Source organism: Pseudophryne corroboree, chromosome 11, assembly GCF_028390025.1.
Source record: "Pseudophryne corroboree isolate aPseCor3 chromosome 11, aPseCor3.hap2, whole genome shotgun sequence".
NCBI lineage: Eukaryota > Metazoa > Chordata > Amphibia > Anura > Myobatrachidae > Pseudophryne > Pseudophryne corroboree.
Window position 1 is genome coordinate 38,261,480 of NC_086454.1, and position 22,257 is coordinate 38,283,736.

General features: G+C 48.1%; 1 protein-coding gene across 3 annotated transcripts in view; it reads left to right on the forward strand.

The window, feature by feature from the left end:
• The window catches only part of TUB (TUB bipartite transcription factor), a 274,530-nt gene that overhangs the window by 185,306 nt on the left and 66,967 nt on the right, over positions 1 to 22,257 (forward strand). The window contains exon 1 of one of the 3 annotated variants that reach the window (XM_063946486.1): positions 10,095 to 10,792. The exons of the other annotated variants lie outside the window; for them this stretch is intronic. Within the exon in view, the coding sequence (XP_063802556.1) occupies positions 10,755 to 10,792 (38 nt within the window). The 5' untranslated portion in view covers positions 10,095 to 10,754. Of the gene's footprint in view, positions 1 to 10,094; positions 10,793 to 22,257 lie in introns of those variants that run through there. 3 annotated transcript variants of the gene reach the window in all.

Genomic DNA, 22,257 nt, shown 5'->3' on the forward strand with positions numbered 1-22,257 from the left:
GTAGCAGCATCTCGCAAACGCCAACTCTTTCCTAGGCAGGCTACGCTTTGTATCACCGCTTTCCAGAATACGCACACAGCTGAAAACCTCTTACGGCAACTGAGGAAGATCATCGCGGAATGGCTTACCCCAATTGGACTCTCCTGTGGATTTGTGGCATCGGACAACGCCAGCAATATTGTGTGTGCATTAAATATGGGCAAATTCCAGCACGTCCCATGTTTTGCACATACCTTGAATTTGGTGGTGCAGAATTATTTAAAAAACGACAGGGGCGTGCAAGAGATGCTGTCGGTGGCCAGAAGAATTGCGGGACACTTTCGGCGTACAGGCACCACGTACAGAAGACTGGAGCACCACCAAAAACTACTGAACCTGCCCTGCCATCATCTGAAGCAAGAAGTGGTAACGAGGTGGAATTCAACCCTCTATATGCTTCAGAGGTTGGAGGAGCAGCAAAAGGCCATTCAAGCCTATACAATTGAGCACGATATAGGAGGTGGAATGCACCTGTCTCAAGCGCAGTGGAGAATGATTTCAACGTTGTGCAAGGTTCTGATGCCCTTTGAACTTGCCACACGTGAAGTCAGTTCAGACACTGCCAGCCTGAGTCAGGTCATTCCCCTCATCAGGCTTTTGCAGAAGAAGCTGGAGACATTGAAGGAGGAGCTAACACGGAGCGATTCCGCTAGGCATGTGGGACTTGTGGATGGAGCCCTTAATTCGCTTAACAAGGATTCACGGGTGGTCAATCTGTTGAAATCAGAGCACTACATTTTGGCCACCGTGCTCGATCCTAGATTTAAAGCCTACCTTGGATCTCTCTTTCCGGCAGACACAAGTCTGCTGGGGTTGAAAGACCTGCTGGTGAGAAAATTGTCAAGTCAAGCGGAACGCGACCTGTCAACATCTCCTCCTTCACATTCTCCCGCAACTGGGGGTGCGAGGAAAAGGCTCAGAATTCCGAGCCCACCCGCTGGCGGTGATGCAGGGCAGTCTGGAGCGACTGCTGATGCTGACATCTGGTCCGGACTGAAGGACCTGACAACGATTACGGACATGTCGTCTACTGTCACTGCATATGATTCTCTCAACATTGAAAGAATGGTGGAGGATTATATGAGTGACCGCATCCAAGTAGGCACGTCACACAGTCCGTACTTATACTGGCAGGAAAAAGAGGCAATTTGGAGGCCCTTGCACAAACTGGCTTTATTCTACCTAAGTTGCCCTCCCACAAGTGTGTACTCCGAAAGAGTGTTTAGTGCCGCCGCTCACCTTGTCAGCAATCGGCGTACGAGGTTACATCCAGAAAATGTGGAGAAGATGATGTTCATTAAAATGAATTATAATCAATTCCTCCGCGGAGACATTGACCAGCAGCAATTGCCTCCACAAAGTACACAGGGAGCTGAGATGGTGGATTCCAGTGGGGACGAATTGATAATCTGTGAGGAGGGGGATGTACACGGTGATATATCGGAGGATGATGATGAGGTGGACATCTTGCCTCTGTAGAGCCAGTTTGTGCAAGGAGAGATTAATTGCTTCTTTTTTGGTGGGGGTCCAAACCAACCCGTCATATCAGTCACAGTCGTGTGGCAGACCCTGTCACTGAAATGATGGGTTGGTTAAAGTGTGCATGTCCTGTTTATACAACATAAGGGTGGGTGGGAGGGCCCAAGGACAATTCCATCTTGCACCTCTTTTTTCTTTAATTTTTCTTTGCGTCATGTGCTGTTTGGGGAGTGTTTTTTGGAAGGGCCATCCTGCGTGACACTGCAGTGCCACTCCTAGATGGGCCCGGTGTTTGTGTCGGCCACTAGGGTCGCTTATCTTACTCACACAGCTACCTTATTGCGCCTCTTTTTTTCTTTGCGTCATGTGCTGTTTGGGGAGGGTTTTTTGGAAGGGCCATCCTGCGTGACACTGCAGTGCCACTCCTAGATGGGCCCGGTGTTTGTGTCGGCCACTAGGGTCGCTTATCTTACTCACACAGCTACCTCATTGCGCCTCTTTTTTTCTTTGCGTCATGTGCTGTTTGGGGAGGGTTTTTTGGAAGGGACATCCTGCGTGACACTGCAGTGCCACTCCTAGATAGGCCCGGTGTTTGTGTCGGCCACTAGGGTCGCTTATCTTACTCACACAGCTACCTCATTGCGCCTCTTTTTTTCTTTGCGTCATGTGCTGTTTGGGGAGGGTTTTTTGGAAGGGCCATCCTGCGTGACACTGCAGTGACACTCCTAGATGGGCCCGGTGTTTGTGTCGGCCACTAGGGTCGCTTATCTTACTCACACAGCTACCTCATTGCGCCTCTTTTTTTCTTTGCGTCATGTGCTGTTTGGGGAGGGTTTTTTGGAAGGGACATCCTGCGTGACACTGCAGTGCCACTCCTAGATGGGCCCGGTGTTTGTGTCGGCCACTAGGGTCGCTTATCTTACTCACACAGCTACCTCATTGCGCCTCTTTTTTTCTTTGCGTCATGTGCTGTTTGGGGAGGGTTTTTTGGAAGGGACATCCTGCGTGACACTGCAGTGCCACTCCTAGATGGGTCCGGTGTTTGTGTCGGCCACTAGGGTCGCTTATCTTACTCACACAGCTACCTCATTGCGCCTCTTTTTTTCTTTGCGTCATGTGCTGTTTGGGGAGGGTTTTTTGGAAGGGACATCCTGCGTGACACTGCAGTGCCACTCCTAGATGGGCCCGGTGTTTGTGTCGGCCACTAGGGTCGCTTATCTTACTCACACAGCTACCTCATTGCGCCTCTTTTTTTCTTTGCGTCATGTGCTGTTTGGGGAGGGTTTTTTGGAAGGGACATCCTGCGTGACACTGCAGTGCCACTCCTAGATGGGCCCGGTGTTTGTGTCGGCCACTAGGGTCGCTTATCTTACTCACACAGCTACCTCATTGCGCCTCTTTTTTTCTTTGCGTCATGTGCTGTTTGGGGAGGGTTTTTTGGAAGGGACATCCTGCGTGACACTGCAGTGCCACTCCTAGATGGGCCAGGTGTTTGTGTCGGCCACTAGGGTCGCTTAGCTTAGTCATCCAGCGACCTCGGTGCAAATTTTAGGACTAAAAATAATATTGTGAGGTGTGAGGTATTCAGAATAGACTGAAAATGAGTGGAAATGATGGTTTTTGAGGTTAATAATACTTTGGGATCAAAATGACCCCCAAATTCTATGATTTAAGCTGTTTTTTAGGTTTTTTGGAAATAAACACCCGAATCCAAAACACACCCGAATCCGACAAAAAAAATTCGGTTAGGTTTTGCCAAAACGCAGTCGAACCCAAAACACGGCCGCGGAACCGAACCCAAAACCAAAACACAAAACCCGAAAAATTTCCGGCGCTCATCTCTACCTGATATCTCACTGCCCAATGCTCACAATCTCCGTATCACCCTGATAGTTCACTGCCCAATGCTCACAATCTCAGTATCACCCTGATATCTCACTGCCCAGTGCTCACAATCTCAGTATCACCCTGACAGCACACTGCCAAATGCTCACACTCTCAGTATCACCTTGATATCTCACTGCCCAGTGCCCACAATCTCCGTATCACCCTGATATCTCACTGCCCAATGCTTGCAATCTCAGTATCACCCTAATATCTCACTGCCTAGTGATCACAATCTCAGTATCACCCTGATATCTCATTGGCCAGTGCTCATAATCTCAGTATCACCCCGATATCTCACTGCCCAGTGCTCACAATCTAAGTATGCATCACCCTGATGTCTCACTGCCCAATGTTCACATCTCAGTATCACCCTGATAGTTCACTGCCCAGTGATCACAATCTCAGTATCATCCTGATGTCTCACTGCCCAATGTTCACATCTCAGTATCACCCTGATAGTTCACTGCCCAGTGATCACAATCTCAGTATCACCCTGACAGCTCACTGCCAAATGCTCACAATCTCAGTATCACCCTGACAGCTCACTGCCCAATGCTCGCAATCTCAGTATCACCCTGACAGCTCACTGCCCAATGCTTGCAATCTCAGTATCACCCTGACAGCTCACTGCCCAGTGCTCTCACTCTCAGTATCACCTTGATATCTCACTGCCCAGTGCCCACAATCTCCGTATCACCCTGATATCTCACTGCCCAATGCTTGCAATCTCAGTATCACCCTGAAATCTCACTGCCCAGTGATCACAATCTCAGTATCACCCTTATATCTCACTGCCCAGTGCTCATAATCTCAGTATCACCCCGATATCTCACTGCCCAGTGCTCACAATCTAAGTATGTATCACCCTGATGTCTCACTGCCCAATGTTCACATCTCAGTATCACCCTGATAGTTCACTGCCCAGTGATCACAATCTCAGTATCACCCTGATGTCTCACTGCCCAATGCTCACATCCCAGTATCACCCTGATATCTCACTGCCCAATGCTCACAATCTCAGTATCACCCTGATAGTTCACTGCCCAATGCTCACAATCTCAGTATCACCCTGACAGCTCACTGCCCAATGCTCACAATCTCAGTATCACCCTGATATCTCACTGCCCCGTGCTCACAATCTCAGTATCACCCTGACATATCACTGCCCAGTGCTCACACTCTCAGTATCACCCTGATATCTCACTGCCCCGTGCTCACAATCTCAGTATCACCCTGATATCTCACTGCCCCGTGCTCTCAGTCTCAGTATTACCCTGACAGCTCACTGCCCAGTGCTCACACTCTCAGTATCACCCTGACATCCCACTGCCCAATGCTCGCAATCTCAGTATCACCCTGACATCTCACTGCCCAATGGTCGCAATCTCAGTATCACCCTGACATCTCACTGCCCAATGCTCGCAATCTCAGTATCACCCTGACAGCTCCCTGCCCAATGCTCACACTCTCAGTATCACCCTATCTCACTGCCCAATGCTCGCAATCTCAGTATCACCGTGATATCTCACTACCCAGTGCTCACTATCTCAGTATCACCCTGACATCTCACTGCCCAATGCTCGCAATCTCAGTATCACCCTGATATCTCATTGCCCAGTGATCACAATCTCAATATCACCCTGATATCTCACTGCACAATGCTCACATCTTAGTATCACCCTGACAGCTCACTGCCCAATGCTCGCAATCTCAGTATCACCCTTATATCTCACTACCCAATGCTCACAATCTTAGTATCACCCTGACATCTCACTGCCCAATGCTCGCAATCTCAGTATCACCCTGACATCTCATTGCTCACTGCTCACAATCTTAGTATCACCCTGATATCTCACTCTGTGCATTCTCAGTATCACCCTGAGAGCTCATTGGCCAATGGTCACATGACTGCCAGGATGCCGAATGCATCCCCCTAGAATAACTCTCCCACCACTCAATGGCTGCAATCTCAGTTTTGACTTAATTACTCCCCCAGTGCCCACAATCTCTGTATTGCTGCACACAAAGCATATATCCGCTGCTACATAGATTTACACCTGTGGAAATATGCGGAGTAAATATCTGCACCAATGAGCAAAGCTACGGAAAAGGTAACAATGCCGTGCCACTGTGCTACAGTCCGGTGGTATAATATAGCATTGCGCTGCTGGAGCTTACAGTCATAGTTACATAGTTAATGAGGTTGAAAAGAGGCAAAATGCCCATCAGGTTCAACCTGTATTCTGTATTAAGCCCAGTACATTATAAAAATAATATTTTATGTCTAGTTAACAACTGTAAATCATGTTCCTCCCAGATTATCAACGTCAATATTTTAAATTCTATAACCTTGGATATCTTTTTCAGTCAGAAATGTATCCATTCCATTTTGAAATGCATTTACAGAGTCCGCCATTACCACCTTCCCTGGCAGGGAATTCCAAATCCTTATTGCCCTAACAGTAAAGAATCCTTTCCTACGTTGCGTATGGAATTTCCTCTCCTCCAGCCTCAGCGAGTGACCTTGTGTCTTATACAGAGTTCTTTTAATAAAAAATTCCTCTGATAACTCCTTGTAGTGTCCCTTTACATATTTGAAAATATTAATAACGTCTCCTCTTAGACGCCTCTTTTCCAGTGTATACATATTTAAGCCACAGTAGTAAGCCTTTCCTCGTACTCCAGTGACTCTAAAGGTGTGTACACACGGTGAGATTTTTTCTTGAGATTTTGACTATATAGTCAAAATCGCAAGAAAAGTTAGTGCAAATCGCAAGGTGAAAGTCACCTTGCGATCCCGATGCGCGGCCCCGCCAGGTCAGCATCGCAAGAAAAGATAGACTGTGCAGGCAAGTCAATCCTTGCTAGATCGGTGTACTATCTAGTTCTTCTCACATGTCAATGACATCTCACATAAGCCAAAATCGTAAGCACACATAGTCCATATCTCAAGAAAAGTTAGTCAAAATCTGTCCTATCTGGGCTCCGGGGAGTTCAAGGGAAATCGCAAGTAAAAATCGAACATAGCAAGGATCTCACCGTGTGTACACACCCTAACCCTTTAATCAGTTTAGTAGCTCGCCTTTGAACCATCTCGAGTTCACCGATATCTTTTTTATACTGTGGTGCCCAAAAGTGAACAAAATATTCCAGGTGCGGACGTACCAATGCTTTATACAGCGGCAGGATTACACTCTCGTCCCTTGTCTCAATTCCCCGTTTTAAGCACGCTAGCACCTTACTTGCTGCACTTTGACATTGTGGGGGTCATTACGACCCGTTCGCACGCAGCGGTTCTTCGCTGTGGTGCGAACGGATCGGGACTGCGGCTGCGCCTGCAATGTGCACGTGCGTCGTTGCCAGGCGACGGTCGTCGCCAAGCAGTGATGCCGCCAGCGCAGAGAGTGATCGCAGCGACGATCGCATGAAGACTGACAGGCGGGAGGTGTTCCGGGGCGTCAACTGACCATTTTCAAGGCGTGGTGAGGCGAACGTAGGCGTGTCCAGGCGTTTGGAGGGTGGATGTCTGACTTCAATCCTGGGACCTTCGTCGCTGGATCCGTCGCACAGGGTAAGTAGGTCTGACCCTGATCTTGTTTTGCAGGAAACTTTTTTAGCATAGCAGGGCTGCACAAGCGATCGCAGCTCTGCTATGCTAAAATACACTTCCCCATAGGCGGCCTCTAGTTGATCGCACGAGCAGCAAAAAGTTGCTACGTGCGATCAACTCGGAATGAGGGCCTGTATACGGTCTAGATTTATAAGGAGAGAGTGTGTGTATGACACGCACTGCACTACGAGAGCTTACTTTTAGCAGTGGAGGCTTTCAGGTGTGGGGCCGCAGCACAGTACGAAATTCAAATGAGGAAGCCACACCCACTGCCACCCCAAATGCTGCCAAACATGGCTGGCCAGGACTCATTGGCAGTGGCTATTGCACTATTCGAATTTTAGATGGAGTTCCAGCACCACCTCTAGAGCCGCCACTGCTTTACAGCAATAAAATGGGGCAGATGTACTAAGCATTGGAGAGTGATAAACGGGTGGTATTCATGTGACCGCCGGTCAGCTGACCGACAGTCACATGACCTCCTCCACGAGCCCGACGGCTCACTTTCCCGATGGTCGGCATGCCGACCAACAGGGACTATTTCCACTCGTGGGTGTCCACGACACCCATAAAGTGGGAATAGAACCCGTGGCGACCGCAGGTCGCCACCGAGCCCGCAGCGTGGCGAGCGCAGCGAGCCTGCAAGGGGCTTGCTGCACTCGCCCCTCCCCGCCGGGATCCCGGCGTCGGTATGCTGCCGGGATCCCGGCGTCGGTAAGCTAACCGGCGGTCAGGAGACCGCCGGTCAGCCATACTACACCCTGATAAACTACCAGCCACTCAGCGCCCAACTGTCATTTTTCAAACACAGCCTGTAACATGGCAGTTAGGCGCTGATTGGCTGGTACTTTATCTCCATGCACTTTATCTCTCTCCACGGCTTCGTACTTCTCCCTCAATTTCAGATTTATAGACAGTGAATTATAGGAACATCTTCAGTGACACTAGAGGGCTGATTCATTTCGCTAGTTGGTGTAGTCAGTGCGTATTTTATGTGGATTAACCCTGCGCATGACCAGGACAGTGTGTGCGCATGCATATGGGCCCTTGGTGATTCGCATGGTTCCGCCACTTACCACTGCGTCTGTCCTGAAGAGTATAACACCGGACATCGGGGGGTCATTCCCGATGATCGTTCGCTAGCAGTTTTTAGCAGCCGTGCAAACGCATTGTCGCCGCCCACCGGGGAGTGTATTTTCGCTTTGCAGAAGTGCGAACGCCTGTGCAGCAGAGCGCCTGCAAAATCATTTTGTGCAAAACAAGACTAACCCTGTAGTTACTCTTCGTGTGCGTTGATTCTAACGACGGAGGGACGGCTTTTGACGTCACACACCCGCCCAGCGTTCGCCCAGCCACGCCTGTGTTTTTCCTGACACGCCTGCGTTTTTCTAAGCACTCCCTGAAAACGGTCGGTTGGCACCCAGAAACGCCCACTTCATGTCAATCTTCCTGCATTCGGCCGTGCGACTGGAAGCTTCGCTAGAACCTGTGCAAAACCACGATGCTCTTTGTACCCGTGCATCACGCGTGCGCATTGCGGTGCATACGCACGCGCAGATTAGCCATTTTTTTCACTGATCGCTGCGCTGCGAACAACGGCAGCTAGCGATCAACTCGGAATGACCCCCTTCGAGCTCTGCCATCCACGCTGTAATCAGATTAGAAGAGCATAAGCTTTCAAGTGCAAGCTTTTCAGCCAACTGTATTTGATGCATTAAGCATTCTAGTGTAACATTGCAGGAACTCCATGTCATTATGGGATGCAGTCACGATCCTGCCTGTTGGGATCCCGTCTGTCAAATTACCGTCGCTGGAATACTGACACTGGCCCTCATTCCGAGTTGATCGCTAGCTGCCGTTGTTCACTGTGTAGCGATGATTTAAAATAACAGCGAAACTACGCATGCATATGAGCCACAATGCGCACGCGTGGCGTTTTGGGTGCAAAGAGCATCGTTGTTTTGCACTGCTTCTAGCGACGATTCCATTCGCACGGGCGATCGCCAGGAGATTGACAGGAAGAAGGCGTTTGTGGGTGTCAACTGACCATTTTCTGGGAGTGTTTGGAAAAATGCAGGCGTGTCCAGGCGTTTGCAGGGCGGGTATCTGACGTCAATTCCGAGACCTTCGTCGCAGCAATCATCGCACAGAATAAGTAATATAATAACTACAAGGCTGGTCTTGTTCTGCACAAAATGTGTTGGTGCCGCTCGGCTGCACAGGCGTTCGCACTCCTGCAAAGCGAAAATACACTCCCCCGTGGGCGGCGACTATGCATTTGCACGGCTGCAAAAAGTAGCTAGCGAGCGATCAACTCGGAATGAGGGCCACTATTTGGAATGCCGACACCGACATCCCGAATGGGTAGACTTTCTGGCATCGGAATCCTGACAGCCGGAATGCCAAGCGTCCTCACAACGCGCCGCTGAGGAAGTAAGCTGCAGGGGAGGTTTAGGTTTAGGCTGCGGGGGGGTTGCGGTTAGGCAGCACCCCAAATGGTTTAGGCAGTGGGGGCGGGAGGTTAGGTTTAGGCACTTTTGGGGGGAAGGTTAGGGTTAGGCACTAAGGGGGAGGTTGTGGTTAGGCAGTTGGTATGGAGGGGAAGGGGGGTAGGGGAAGGGTCATGACAACACTTACTCACTCCTGTCGGCTACTTCACAATCGGGATCCCCACATTGGTATTCCCTACTGAGCCTGTCATTACAGGGCACTCTATAACCAACCTACAGTATGCACACACCTGCCATTAATCCCAGCGCATTCATATCACCCGATGGATCTGAGAGGTGATGGAGTGCATAGCTAATAGCCTGGCTGTAATAAGGCAGCAAATGTGGCATTTTCATTTTGCTAAAAATTTGCACTTTAATTATTATTCTACTGGATATAATGTGGGGCTAAATGAGTAATTGTAAGCAATTCTCCAGCTGCTGTGGAACTACAAGTCTCAGCATGTGAATGGCATGATGGTGGAGTAGGGATGCAGCCTGGGAGGAGGGAGGGGAGAGGACTCCGCATCATCATGCAGCTGCTCCTGCTCAGGTTTTGCAGGCAGCCCACTGACTGGCAGATGACATCACTGGGGGCTGTGTCTGGCTGCTGATGTGGAGTGGAAATGGTCATTAGTGGAGCTGCTCATCTGCTGATGCTGGTCCCTGGTATGCAGCTGGAGCCTGGGGCGTCATGGTGCTGAGAGGAGGGCACCCTGCGAGCACCATGCACTGCTAGTCCCTGCTGCTGCTGCACTGCATCCTGCTCCTCCTGTCCTGCATTCTGCTCTACGGTACTGCTGCACTGCATCCTTCTGTTCCTGCCTTGCATTCTGCTCTCCTGCCCCTACTGCTGCTGCACTGCATCCTGCTCCTCCTGCTCTGCATTCTGCTCCTCAGCACTACAGTCCCCGCTGCTGCTGCCCTGCATCCTGCCCTGCTGCTGTACTGAATCCTGCTCTCCTGCCCTACATCCTGCTCACCTGCACTGCTGATCCCCGCTGCTACACCGTATTCCGCTCTCCTGACCTCCTATATCCTGCTGCGCTGTGTCCTGCTCCCCTGCACTGTTAGCCCCTGCTGCCGCACTACATCCTGCTCCTCCTGCCCTGTGTACCTTCACTCAGAACCCGTGTTGCCCCCTGTGCTCCGGAGGATGGTGCTGACTACTTGGAAGAGGACTACATGGGGTCTGGACAGGTTGTCTTGTCTTCAGGCCCTTCCCACTGAGGACCCCCGTTCTGTGAGCAATGACTTCTAAGCACCAGTCTGACTGGATCCCTTACAGGTAAAATACCCCCCCCCCCCCCCCCCAGTACTTACTACTTCTCTGGAGTATATATAAGATCAGTTATTTTAATGCTGCTCTATTACATTAACCTCCTAAGCCCCACTCTGCACCGCCAGCCGCGTACGGTGGGTTCCATGTGGTTTTCTGGCGGTAAATGGGTTAAATGCTTTATTTATTTCTTTTATTTGTTGTTCTTTTTTTAATCTCATGGTTAATGGGTTAAATCTGGCGCTCTCCTGGCGGGTCTCGTTACCTGCCTGTCGGTGGAGATGACACAGGAGGCTGGTTCCTCTGATCATCACATCCAATCATGTCACCAGATATTACGGATGATGCCGGGGAATGAGTTAGTCCAGATGTTGGACGCCACATAATGTAATATGCGGGCGCGCCGGGCGCTCCATCTCAGAAGTTTGGAAGTGACTGTTGTCATCATTATCCTGAATACACTGTGTGGGTTTCCTAGGCGATATATATATATATATATATATATATATATATATATATATATATATATATGTGTGTGTGTGTGTGTAAATTTAAATGACTATTAATATCGCTGCAATGTGAGGCGCAGGTCACCATTAAATATCAGCAATAGGCATTATTTAGTGATGGATTGCAGCCGCTGGCTACAGAATGAGAGCGCGGTTTGATAATATGTTTAGCATCTCGCTCGGATAATTACTTCGCCGACATGAACTTTAAATCTTTGCTAAACTCGATAAAACAATGCTGGACCGGCTCCACAAGCAATGTGAGGCCTATGAATTAGACAGGTTGATGCCATTTCTCCTGTAATTGCTTTTCTCTGCATCAGATAAATTCATTGAGAGATCGCTATCTTCGTCATGATCTTACCTTAACCCATTCATGGCCCTCATTCCGAGTTGTTCGCTCGCAAGGCGAATGTAGCAGAGTTACACACGCTAAGCCGCCGCCTACTGGGAGTGAATCTTAGCTTCTTAAAATTGCGACCGACGTACGCGCAATATTGCGATTACAAACGAGTTAGCAGTTTCTGAGTAGCTTCAGACTTACTCTGCCTGTGCGATCAGTTCAGTGCTTTTTGTTCCTGGCTGACGTCATAAACACACCCAGCGTTCGCCCAGGCACTCCCACCGTTTCTCCGGCCACTCCTGCGTTTTTTCCGGAAACGGTAGCGTTTCCAGCCACACGCCCCTAAAACGCCGTGCATCCGCCCAGTAACACCCATTTCCTGTCAATCACAATGCGAACGTCGGAGCGATGAAAATGCCGTGAGTAAACTTACTTTCATCATAGTAAAGTTACTTGGCGCAGTCGCAGTGCGAACATTGCGCATGCGCACTAAGAGAATTCTCACTGCGATGCGATGAAAAACTCCGAGCGAACAACTCGGAATGAGGGCCAATATTCACTCACCTGCAATTACGGCGATTGTTGCTTTAGCGCTGTAATCTGTTCTCACAGGGGGCACTAACTGGTGCAGTATCTGTAATCCATGCTGTATGCGCTCCAGTACTGTCTGTGTGTTCTGTACATCTTTATATCAACTGTCATTTCCTGGTTGCATGAATGGCTGCACAGTACCACTTCTCTTGTTATTCATGCAAGATGTCATTCTCCATATCTGTACTATTCTGTACATACTGGCAGCTGCACAGTACCACTTCTCTTGTTAGTCATGCAAGATGTCATTCTCCATATCTGTACTATTCTGTACATACTGGCAGCTGCACAGTACCACTTCTCATATTATTCATGCAAGATGTCATTCTTCATATCTGTACTATTCTGTACATACTGGCAGCTGCACAGTACCACTTCTCATATTATTCATGCAAGATGTCATTCTTCATATCTGTACTATTCTGTACATACAGCTGCACAGTACCACTTCTCCTATTATTCTTGCAAGATGTAATTCTCCATATCTGTTCTTATTCTGTACATACTGACAGCTGCACAGTACAACTTCTCTTATTATTCATCCAAGATGTTATTCTTCATGTTTGTACTTACTGTGCACATACTGACTGCTGCGCAGTACCACTTCTCTTATTATTCATGCACTATGTAATTATTCTGTACTTATCCTGCCCACACGGACAGCTGCACAGTACCACTTCTCTTATTATTCATGAAAGATGTTATTCTTTATGTTTGTACTTGGCCTCCACATACCAACAGCTGCACAGTACCACTTCTCTTATTATTCGTGCAGGATGCAATTCTCCGTATATGTACTTATTTAGTCCATACTGGCAGCTGCACAGTACCACTTCTCTTGTTATTCGTCAAGGATGTCATTCTTCATATCTGTACTTATTCTGTACATACTGACAGCTGCACAGTACCACTTCTCTTATTATTCGTACAGGATGTAATTCTCTGTATATGTACTTATTTAGTACATACTGACAGCTGCACAGTACCACTTCTCTTGTTATTCGTCAAGGATGTTATTCTTCATATCTGTACTTATTCTGTACATACTGACAGCTGCACAGTACTACTTCTCTTCTATAAATAGAATATTATGAGGCTGATGCATTTTTGAACACAAGTTGACCATAACTGCACCGAACGTATGACATGTCTACAAAACCAACTTGTGTAGCTACACACAACCCCTAGGAGTACATTTACTATTCAGTGCTTTGTCCGAGGGATTTAAAGCTGCAACAGAAATTATTTATTTTTGTTGCCGCTTTAAAAATCCATTAGGCAAAGCCTTTGATCATGTGACAAATCGCTAAATAGTAAATCTACCCCTCTTGTATGGATAACTTTACAGGACAATCTTTCTTTTTTGTGTTTAAAGGTCCGTACACATTAGACGATGTCGCTCTATGAGAGACGTCATCTAATGTTTCCCCTCCCGGGCCGGCCGATCGGCGGCCGCCTGTACACACTGAGCGATATGACCGCTCATATCGCTCAGTGACGTCGTCACACCTCCACCGGCCGTGCATGCAGGTCTTGGACGACAGTCCAGATCCTGCATGCATGCACTGGCGACAGCGTCGATCGTTGCCGACCCGTGGGGCCGCGCATCGATCGTCGCTGGCGGCATACACACTTGCCGATAAAATTAACAACGTCGCTCAGGGAGGAGGAAAATGAGCGACGTTTCTCATTTTATCGACAAGTGTGTATGGGCCTTAAGTCTCATTGGAAATGCTGATCTTCATATAGGGGGTGATTCCGAGTTGTTCGCTCGCTAGCTGCTTTTAGCAGCATTGCACACGCTAGGCCGCCGCCCTCTGGGAGTGTATCTTCGCTTAGCAGAATTGCGAACGAAAGATTAGCAGAATTGCGAATAGAAATTTCTTAGCAGTTTCTGAGTAGCTCCAGACTTACTCCTACATTGCGATCAGTTCACACCCAGCGTTCGCCCAGACACTCCCCCGTTTCTCCAGCCACTCCCGCATTTTTCCCTGAAACGCCTGCGTTTTTCTGCACACTCCCAGAAAACTGACAGTTTCCGCCCAGAAACACCCACTTCCTGTCAATCACACTACGATCAGCAGAACGATGAAAAACTTTGTTACGCCATGAGTAAAATACCTAACTTTTGTGCTAATTTACTTGGCGCAGGCGCACTGCGAACATTGCGCATGCGCAGTTTGCAACTAATCGCTCCGTAGTGAAAAAAACTAATGAGCGAACAACTCGGAATGACCCCCATAACTCTGTTCCTGCAGACAACTTCATACAGAAACTCCGCTTCTTTCCATTTTTCTTACACTTCCAGTCAGTAAATCCGTTCCTGGGGCTTCTGCTCCCGTGTAACAAGTCTCCTGAATATTTTATTGGGGAGAGAGGTTACAGATAACCGCAGCCATATGAAGTACATGACTGACTGTCCTGCTGCAAAGCTATCTTGAAATCCTGGCGTGTACTGTACTTAAAGACGGCTATTCCATACCAGAATTTTTAGTTAGTAGTCACGACAACCTATGTATACTGTACTTACGTTTTAATTGTCGTTATCTGTACAGTGCTGTGAACCAACTTTTATTTGTAGTTATGTAGCCCAGCCTGTGACAACCTCAGTTGTTGGAGAACTACAAGTCACAAGTCACTGTTGAGATCTTTAGATTCTCCCTATGAATAAACAGTCGGGATATTGAAAAATAAAAAAGAATAAAATGTTAGAGGAGCCTCATTAACACTTTGGGTTACCTGCCAGCGGCTACCATATGTAAGTGTGACACTTGTGTGCGCTTATATACAATCTTGTACAACACACACCACAACTTGTTCTCTCCTGCTCTACAAAGGCTGTGTCTCGCAAACTCTTATTTAGCAAGGTTTCATAACTGGGGACCGCTCTCTCTCTCTCTCTGGGGGTCTGTTGCGTACTAAGAAAGCGTGAGAGCGAAATGTTCAGTAACCATCAGTAACCATGGCAACCAGCTGGCAACTAACTTATATCAATCTATTGTGCGTTAATGAATTCAAAAAATATAATAAATATTATGTGTCCAATAATTGCTTGCAGTATCGCAAAGTACTTGTGTCGACACAATATGTGTTCTGTTAACAACATCTTAAGAAATGCTTTTCTTAATAAAGCTTTTTTTTCCCCTTCAAATTCAATAATATTTTGAAAAACATTTCCCTTATTCTTTTTAAACACATCATATTAATTTGAATACAGTTTTGTTTCTCTTTGATAGTAAGACGTAAAGCCACATCTGGGCTTCTGTTTCCCTACTGTGTCCGCAAGTCGCCTTGGCATGCACACCTCTATGGAGACTGGCCTGGTCATGCGGTCATTTGGCCCGAACCTCTGGGCTGGTACAACCGGGCAGCTGAGTATTGCTCATGGGCCCTGGCCTGGTTATGTAGTTATTTGGCCCTTACCTCTGGGCTGGTACCACTGGGCAGCTGAGTATTGCTCAGGTGCCTCTGGCCTGGTCATGCAGTCATTTGGCCCTTACCTCTGGGCTGGTACCACCGAGCAGCTGAGTATTGCTCAGGGGCCCCTGGCCTGGTCATGCAGTCATTTGCCCTTACTTCTGGGCTGGCACAACCAGGCAGCTGAGTATTGCTCAGGGGCCTCTGGCCTGGTCATGCGGTCATTTGGCCCGAACCTCTGGGCTGGTACAACCGGGCAGCTGAGTATTACTCAGGGGCCCCTGGCCTGGTCATGCAGTCATTTGCCCTTACTTCTGGGCTGGCACAACCAGGCAGCTGAGTATTGCTCAGGGGCCCCTGGCCTGGTCATGCAGTCATTTGGCCCGAACCTCTGGGCTGGTACCACCGGGCAGCTGAATATTGTTCAGGTGCCCCTGGCCTGGTTATGTAGTCATTTGCCCTTACCTCTGGGCTGGTACCACTGGGCAGCTGAGTATTGCTCAGGGGCCCCTGGCCTGGTTATGTAGTTATTTGGCCCTTACCTCTGGGCTGGTACCACTGGGCAGCTGAGTATTGCTCAGGGGCCCCTGGCCTGGTTATGTAGTTATTTGGCCCTTACTTCTGGGCTGGTACCACTGGGCAGCTGAGTATTGCTCAGGGGCCCCTGGCCTGGTTATGTAGTTATTTGGCCCTTACCTCTGGGCTGGTACCAATGGGCAGCTGAGTATTGCTCAGGGGCCCCTGGCCTGGTTATGTAGTTATTTGGCCCTTACTTCTGGGCTGGTACCACTGGGCAGCTGAGTATTGCTCAGGGGCCCCTGGCCTGGTTATGTAGTTATTTGGCCCTTACCTCTGGGCTGGTACCACTGGGCAGCTGAGTATTGCTCAGGGGCCCCTGGCCTGGTTATGTAGTTATTTGGCCCTTACCTCTGGGCTGGTACCACCGGGCAGCTGAGTATTGCTCAGGGGCTTCGGTGATATTTATTAATTTGCGGTTGTATTAATTGTTTTTTAATCATCGCTAGAAATGTAAATGAGAAAAAAATGAAACTCTGTAATCAGGGCTGTCATTATCAATAGACCTTTAAGGGGGAGATGAATCAATCCTTCTAAAGAGTGGACAAGTGAAGCCGTTACCCATAGTAACCAATAAAGCTTCTAGCTCACATAATCTAGTACATTCTATAAAATAATAAGCAGAAGTTGGTTAGTTGCTATGGGCAACGTTTCCCAAGACCCACTCTTCCTCTATTTACACTGCTTGATACATAACCACCTTAATTTAGGGGCACTGGGTGCACACTGTATGTTCTATCATCCGCAGATTGGAACAATATATCGTACACATTCTATAGTGTATGCCCCAATCTCTCGTTAGCGGCAAATTTAAAGTGGGCTTTACACTTAATGTCAGTGCCGCTTTAAAATTTAACTTCAAACTCACCACTTTGTAAATAGCCTATATAAGGGTCTGTGGGCCTAATTCAGACCTTATCGTAGATGTGCGAGAAAATGCACATCTACGATCAATTTCTATGACGTGCGTGGGCAAGTCTGTTTCGAGTAGCCCTCTGCCTGCGAAAGCAGACGGCTACCCGCCATGTTAAGGGTCGCAGACGCCTCGGCCTGCACCTCTAACGGTCCAGATATGCCTCCGTTGACCAGACCGCGCCCCTAAACCAGTGCATTGACGACCACAAAACGCGACAGCGTTGCCCCGATCCCGCCCCCTCCAGGTCTTAAACTTGCGTTCCAAAGAGAACGCAGTTTAGTACCTTGCACATGCACGTACTGGCATACGCACATTTGCAGCAATCGCTTCATATTGATTATTGCACGTCAGCGCAAGGGACTGAATTGGCCCCTATGTACTAATCGGAGAGAGACCAATCGGCTCCCGGTCAGCTAGGATCTGATTGGCTGGTACTTTATCTCTGCCCACTTTATTTCTCTCCAAGGCTGAGTACAGCTCACACTCCAAGGCTTAGCACACGTCTGCCCTACAGCCCTTAGCGGAAGATCTATCAAACCTTCTAAAGAAGACAAGTGGAGGGTGTTTCCCATAGCAACCAATCGGATTCTATCATTTTATAGAATGTACTAGATAAATGATAGCTAGAACCCAAGCGGTTGCTATGGGTGACACCATTTTTTTCTTAGGTAGCTTGCTAAGTATCCCCCTAAATGTATTTTTATGATGATGTCTCTGTGGCTTCTCCTGTGATACGATCCTTAGCTTTATCAAACCTTGGAGAGAGATAAAGTGGAGAGATATAAAGTACCAGCCAATCAGCTCCTAGCTGCCCTGTTACAGGCTGTGAGTGAGGAATAAGACAGGTGAGTATTCTGTGTGCTTCCATGGATGGATTTGGGGTCGGGATGGTAGTGACCGGCCACAGCTGCCTGTCGCAGGCACGGAGCCACATGACACAGGGAGGGTGTTCTTCTGTGTGACAGCAGGCTGCCGGCTGTAACGATCCCAATCTCCATGGCAGCACAGCAGCGCCTGTCATTGGCTCCCGGTTGCTATCTGTTACCGGAGCTCCTTGTCGGCTTGTTTGCGTCACATTGTTAAGCAATGCCCGTGTGTGACGCTGTGTGATCAGGGCTCCCGCACGCTGGTGCTGAGGAGCCCTCTCTTTAACCCCTGCAAGGCTGAGCTGCTGCTGCCGCCGTCTAAAAGACATGGGCGCAGGGAGGTGTCTCTTTGTTAATGGGAGTAATCATTGCAGTCCAAACAGAAATGCAAGGAAAAGGTGGGGTGGACAGGGACGCTGTTACTGTAAGGAATTTTGTGCATGAATGGAGTTTCTTTCAGAGCTGCAGTTGCTCCGGAAACAATGGGTCACACTCACAAAGGGGTACATTTACTAAGATGGGAGTTCTATTTAAGATGGGATGTTGCCCATAGCAACCAATCAGCTTTTACTTCTTAATTATCTAGCACCCTCTATAAGATAATACCTTGAATCTGTAGTAGACAAGGGGGGAGGGGGTGCAAATCCCAGAGAATTCATAGAATTAGTCACAAATGTTTGCAAACACATGTTTAGCTGCTGAGCCACTTCACGGCTTCTCTGATACAGCAGTCCTAACCTACATAATAGCAGTGCCCACATAGGGCCATGTAATTTGTCACAGTAGGCCTCATGATAAAGGCTATTACTAAAACACTTCCAGACAAAGAACTATCTGAATCACTCTACTTTCATCTCTACCTCTGTCAGCAATGGTCTCTGCAGCTCCCTTCTGTGCTCATCCTTTTCTCCTGGGATCCCTCAGCTCCCGATTTAGGGGGTCATTCCGAGTTGATCGCTAGCTGCCGTTGTTCGCTGCTTAGCGATCAGTGAAAAAAATGGCTAATCTGCGCATGCGTATGCACCGCAATGCATACGCGCGTCGTATGGGTACGAAGTCCTTTGTGGTTTTGCACTGGTTCTAGTGACGATTCCAATCGCACAACCGAACGCAAGGAGATTGACAGGAAGAGGGCGTTTCTGGGTGTCAACTGACCATTTTCTGGGAGTGTTTGGAAAACATGCAGGCGTGGCCGGGCATTTTCTGGGCGGGTATCTAACGTCATTACCGTGTCACTCGTCGCACCAATCATCGCACAGGATAAGTAACTACAGGGCTGGTCTTGTTTTGCACAAAATGTGTTTTCAGGCGCTCGGCTGCACATGCGATCACACTCCTGCAAAGCGGAAATACACTCCCCCGTGGGCGGCGACTATGCGTTTGCACGGTTGCTAAAACCTGCTAGCGAGCGATCAACTCGGAATGACCCCCTTAAATCCTCCGATCCCCCACTAGCTTCTGATCATCTTTACCAGGATCTATGTGTTTCTGTTGTCTCATTTTATTGCTCCGTTTTATGCTCCATTTGCCACAATTCATATATTGTGTGTCATTGCCACCTCTTTTATTTCTTAATACCTTCCACATGCCTCAAGATGTGGTAATAGAAGTGTTTGTAGTTTGCTAAATGTGTCTTTGCTAACCCTTTATTCTAAAAAACGTAATGCGGGACTCCTTTGTCTTAAAACTGAAGTTTGAGTTTGAATGTTAGACTTGCAGCTTCATAGGTAACCACTTTAATAACGATCTGTACATATTGGTGGATTCTGCCATAAGGTATAGTATGTCCAATAACGTGTAAGGAATGGCAAGTGCCAGGTACTGTACATACCTGAACAATTTCACTCATGATTCGTCTAACTTTATGATTTTCTCAGTGACGAAACGATCTTGAGAACGTTTCAGATTTATCGTTCCTAACGTAATGATTTTCTGTCCTAAAGATTGTCAGAAAAGTTGACGTTTTTAAATGAACTATGGGCAGAAATGTCAGACAGATGATCCTGCATATTTTGTAGTGTGTATTCATTTTCCAATATCTGCTCATCGTTTTTCGACAAATGTCGCGCGGCAGGTATGATGCAATAATCCAATGTGACTGCTTTAGGAAAGACGGTCAGCACTGGGTGCTGCGTACATCCTCTGAGGTGATCGGACAGAGCAGCTGAAAATCTGCTGATCGGCCAATTATTGCAAAGTGTGAATCTACCTTATGTACTACAATCTATGCACGTTTCTACTCAGTATCTAAAAGTTGTGGGCTGCGCCTTTTGTGATAACAGTAATGTTGGAGAGCAGTGCCCTAACAGGGTAATGTTGCGCCATGCCCCCTAAACCCATGACGTCATGCCTAGGGGAAGGGGCCACCGGCTCCAGTAAATAGAGCTCTGCAGTGCAGGCTGCTGAGTGCCTGCCTGGAGTGTCTCATGCAGGTTCTGTGTGGCAGTGACTGTGTCACCCACAGGGCCCTGCTCTCTGTGTGACGGCATCGCTCACACACCCTAGTTACGGCCCTTGGGGAGATTACTCCATCACCCTATTTTTTTTTATAAATTTGCAGTGAAAACCCAAACCAAGACTGAATAGGGTATCACCATATTTAAAATGTTTTTATTGGGCATAATTGTGGTTTAAAGAACATATAAATTGCACCTGGCGCATGGTTGTACTACAGACGCATAGTGAATGTGCGCAGACCCAGTCGCAAGTCCGGTCGAAATGAATCTGAGTGTTCGCAGCCCGTGTGTCTGATTGCTTGACATGACCATTATATGTGCGAGTGTGACCATGTAGGGGTGGCATGTGTCTTACTGTGTGTGTAGATAATCAGGAAAGCGACTGTGTATTGACCAGTCCCCACCGAATGTCCGCTGAACGCATTTTACAGCTCGACCTGCCATTAAGCCTCATTATCAGGATCTGACAGATGTTGTTTCAGATGTTCTAATATCGCTGTGTGGGCACCAATTGGTTTTATTCTCTGCCACACAATAGAATATTTGAGGATTGGGAAAGTCGTGAGATGCCAGCTAGTGTATAATTACATGGTATTCGGTACCGCTGATTACCTTCCATCATCTTGTTCAAAAATAGTCACTCACAGTTGTTGGTGCACGTGAATAGGAAACAATGGCACAGGGGGGGTTTGAATGCACATACGTTATTACTGCAATCCAGATATTAACAAGCGATGTGGTGATAGACAAGGAGGATAAAATCTTGTTCGCCAATCACACACGAACCCCGTCACCTGCAGTGCACTCAGGAGGGCGGACATAAGATTCTTAAGTGTCCCGTATGGGGCGTTTTAGTCACCATTTAGTAAAATCACTTCATGCAGCCTTTTTAAAGAGCCCTTGTTGTGTTACCTCAGAGGAGGTGGCCATTTTGTGGGATGACCCAGTTCTCTAGCTGATGCAGCCTGTTCATAAAAGTAGCACTTCTTGTGGGGTGACAAGCGATTTGTTATTAGTGGCAATACAAATGACTTGTCACTATGATACTCAGCTGCCACTTTGAGAATTATCCAATGTGATGAGATATTTAAGGCGCCACTCAGCATACGCTCTTATGTGACCCCTTATCACTGTGCACATGTTGGGGCTATGCAGTAGTTGTGAGTTTTGCATTTAAAATGTTGACCGTGAGACCGTGACACTCTTGTGTTGAGCACAGCATGCTGACATGGCAGTAGGTGGTGCACTTTCCTCTGCCCATGCTAGCTCATGGGTTGGATAAATTTCCCCCATAGGGGTTGCATAACCTCCAACATGACCCATTCCGTTAGGTGCAAAATGCTCTGTTCTTGGACTTCCTTGCCAGTGACGGCTCCAGAGGTGGGGCTGCAGCGCAGTCCAAAATTCAAATAGGGGAGCCACACCAACTACCACCCCAACCGCTGCCAAACATCACCGGCCGGGACTCACTGGCAGTTGGTGTGGCTCAGTGGCATAACAAGGCATTTTAGCGCTGTGTGCAAAAAACGTCATTGGCGCCCCCCCCCCCTATGTAAGATAGGGGCAGTGCACGCCGCAGGCGCATGATAAATATATAGGGGCGTGGCTTCACGGGGAAGGGGTGTGGCCACAAAATAATACCAGTTCATACTACGGTGCACAGTAGTCCCCATTATTCAAATTACGCTGCACAGTAGCGCCACTACACCAGGTAGAGCCCCTTTTACACATTACGGCAGACAGCGTCCCCTTTTCACACATTACGGCAGACAGTGTCCCCTTTTTACACATTATGGCAGA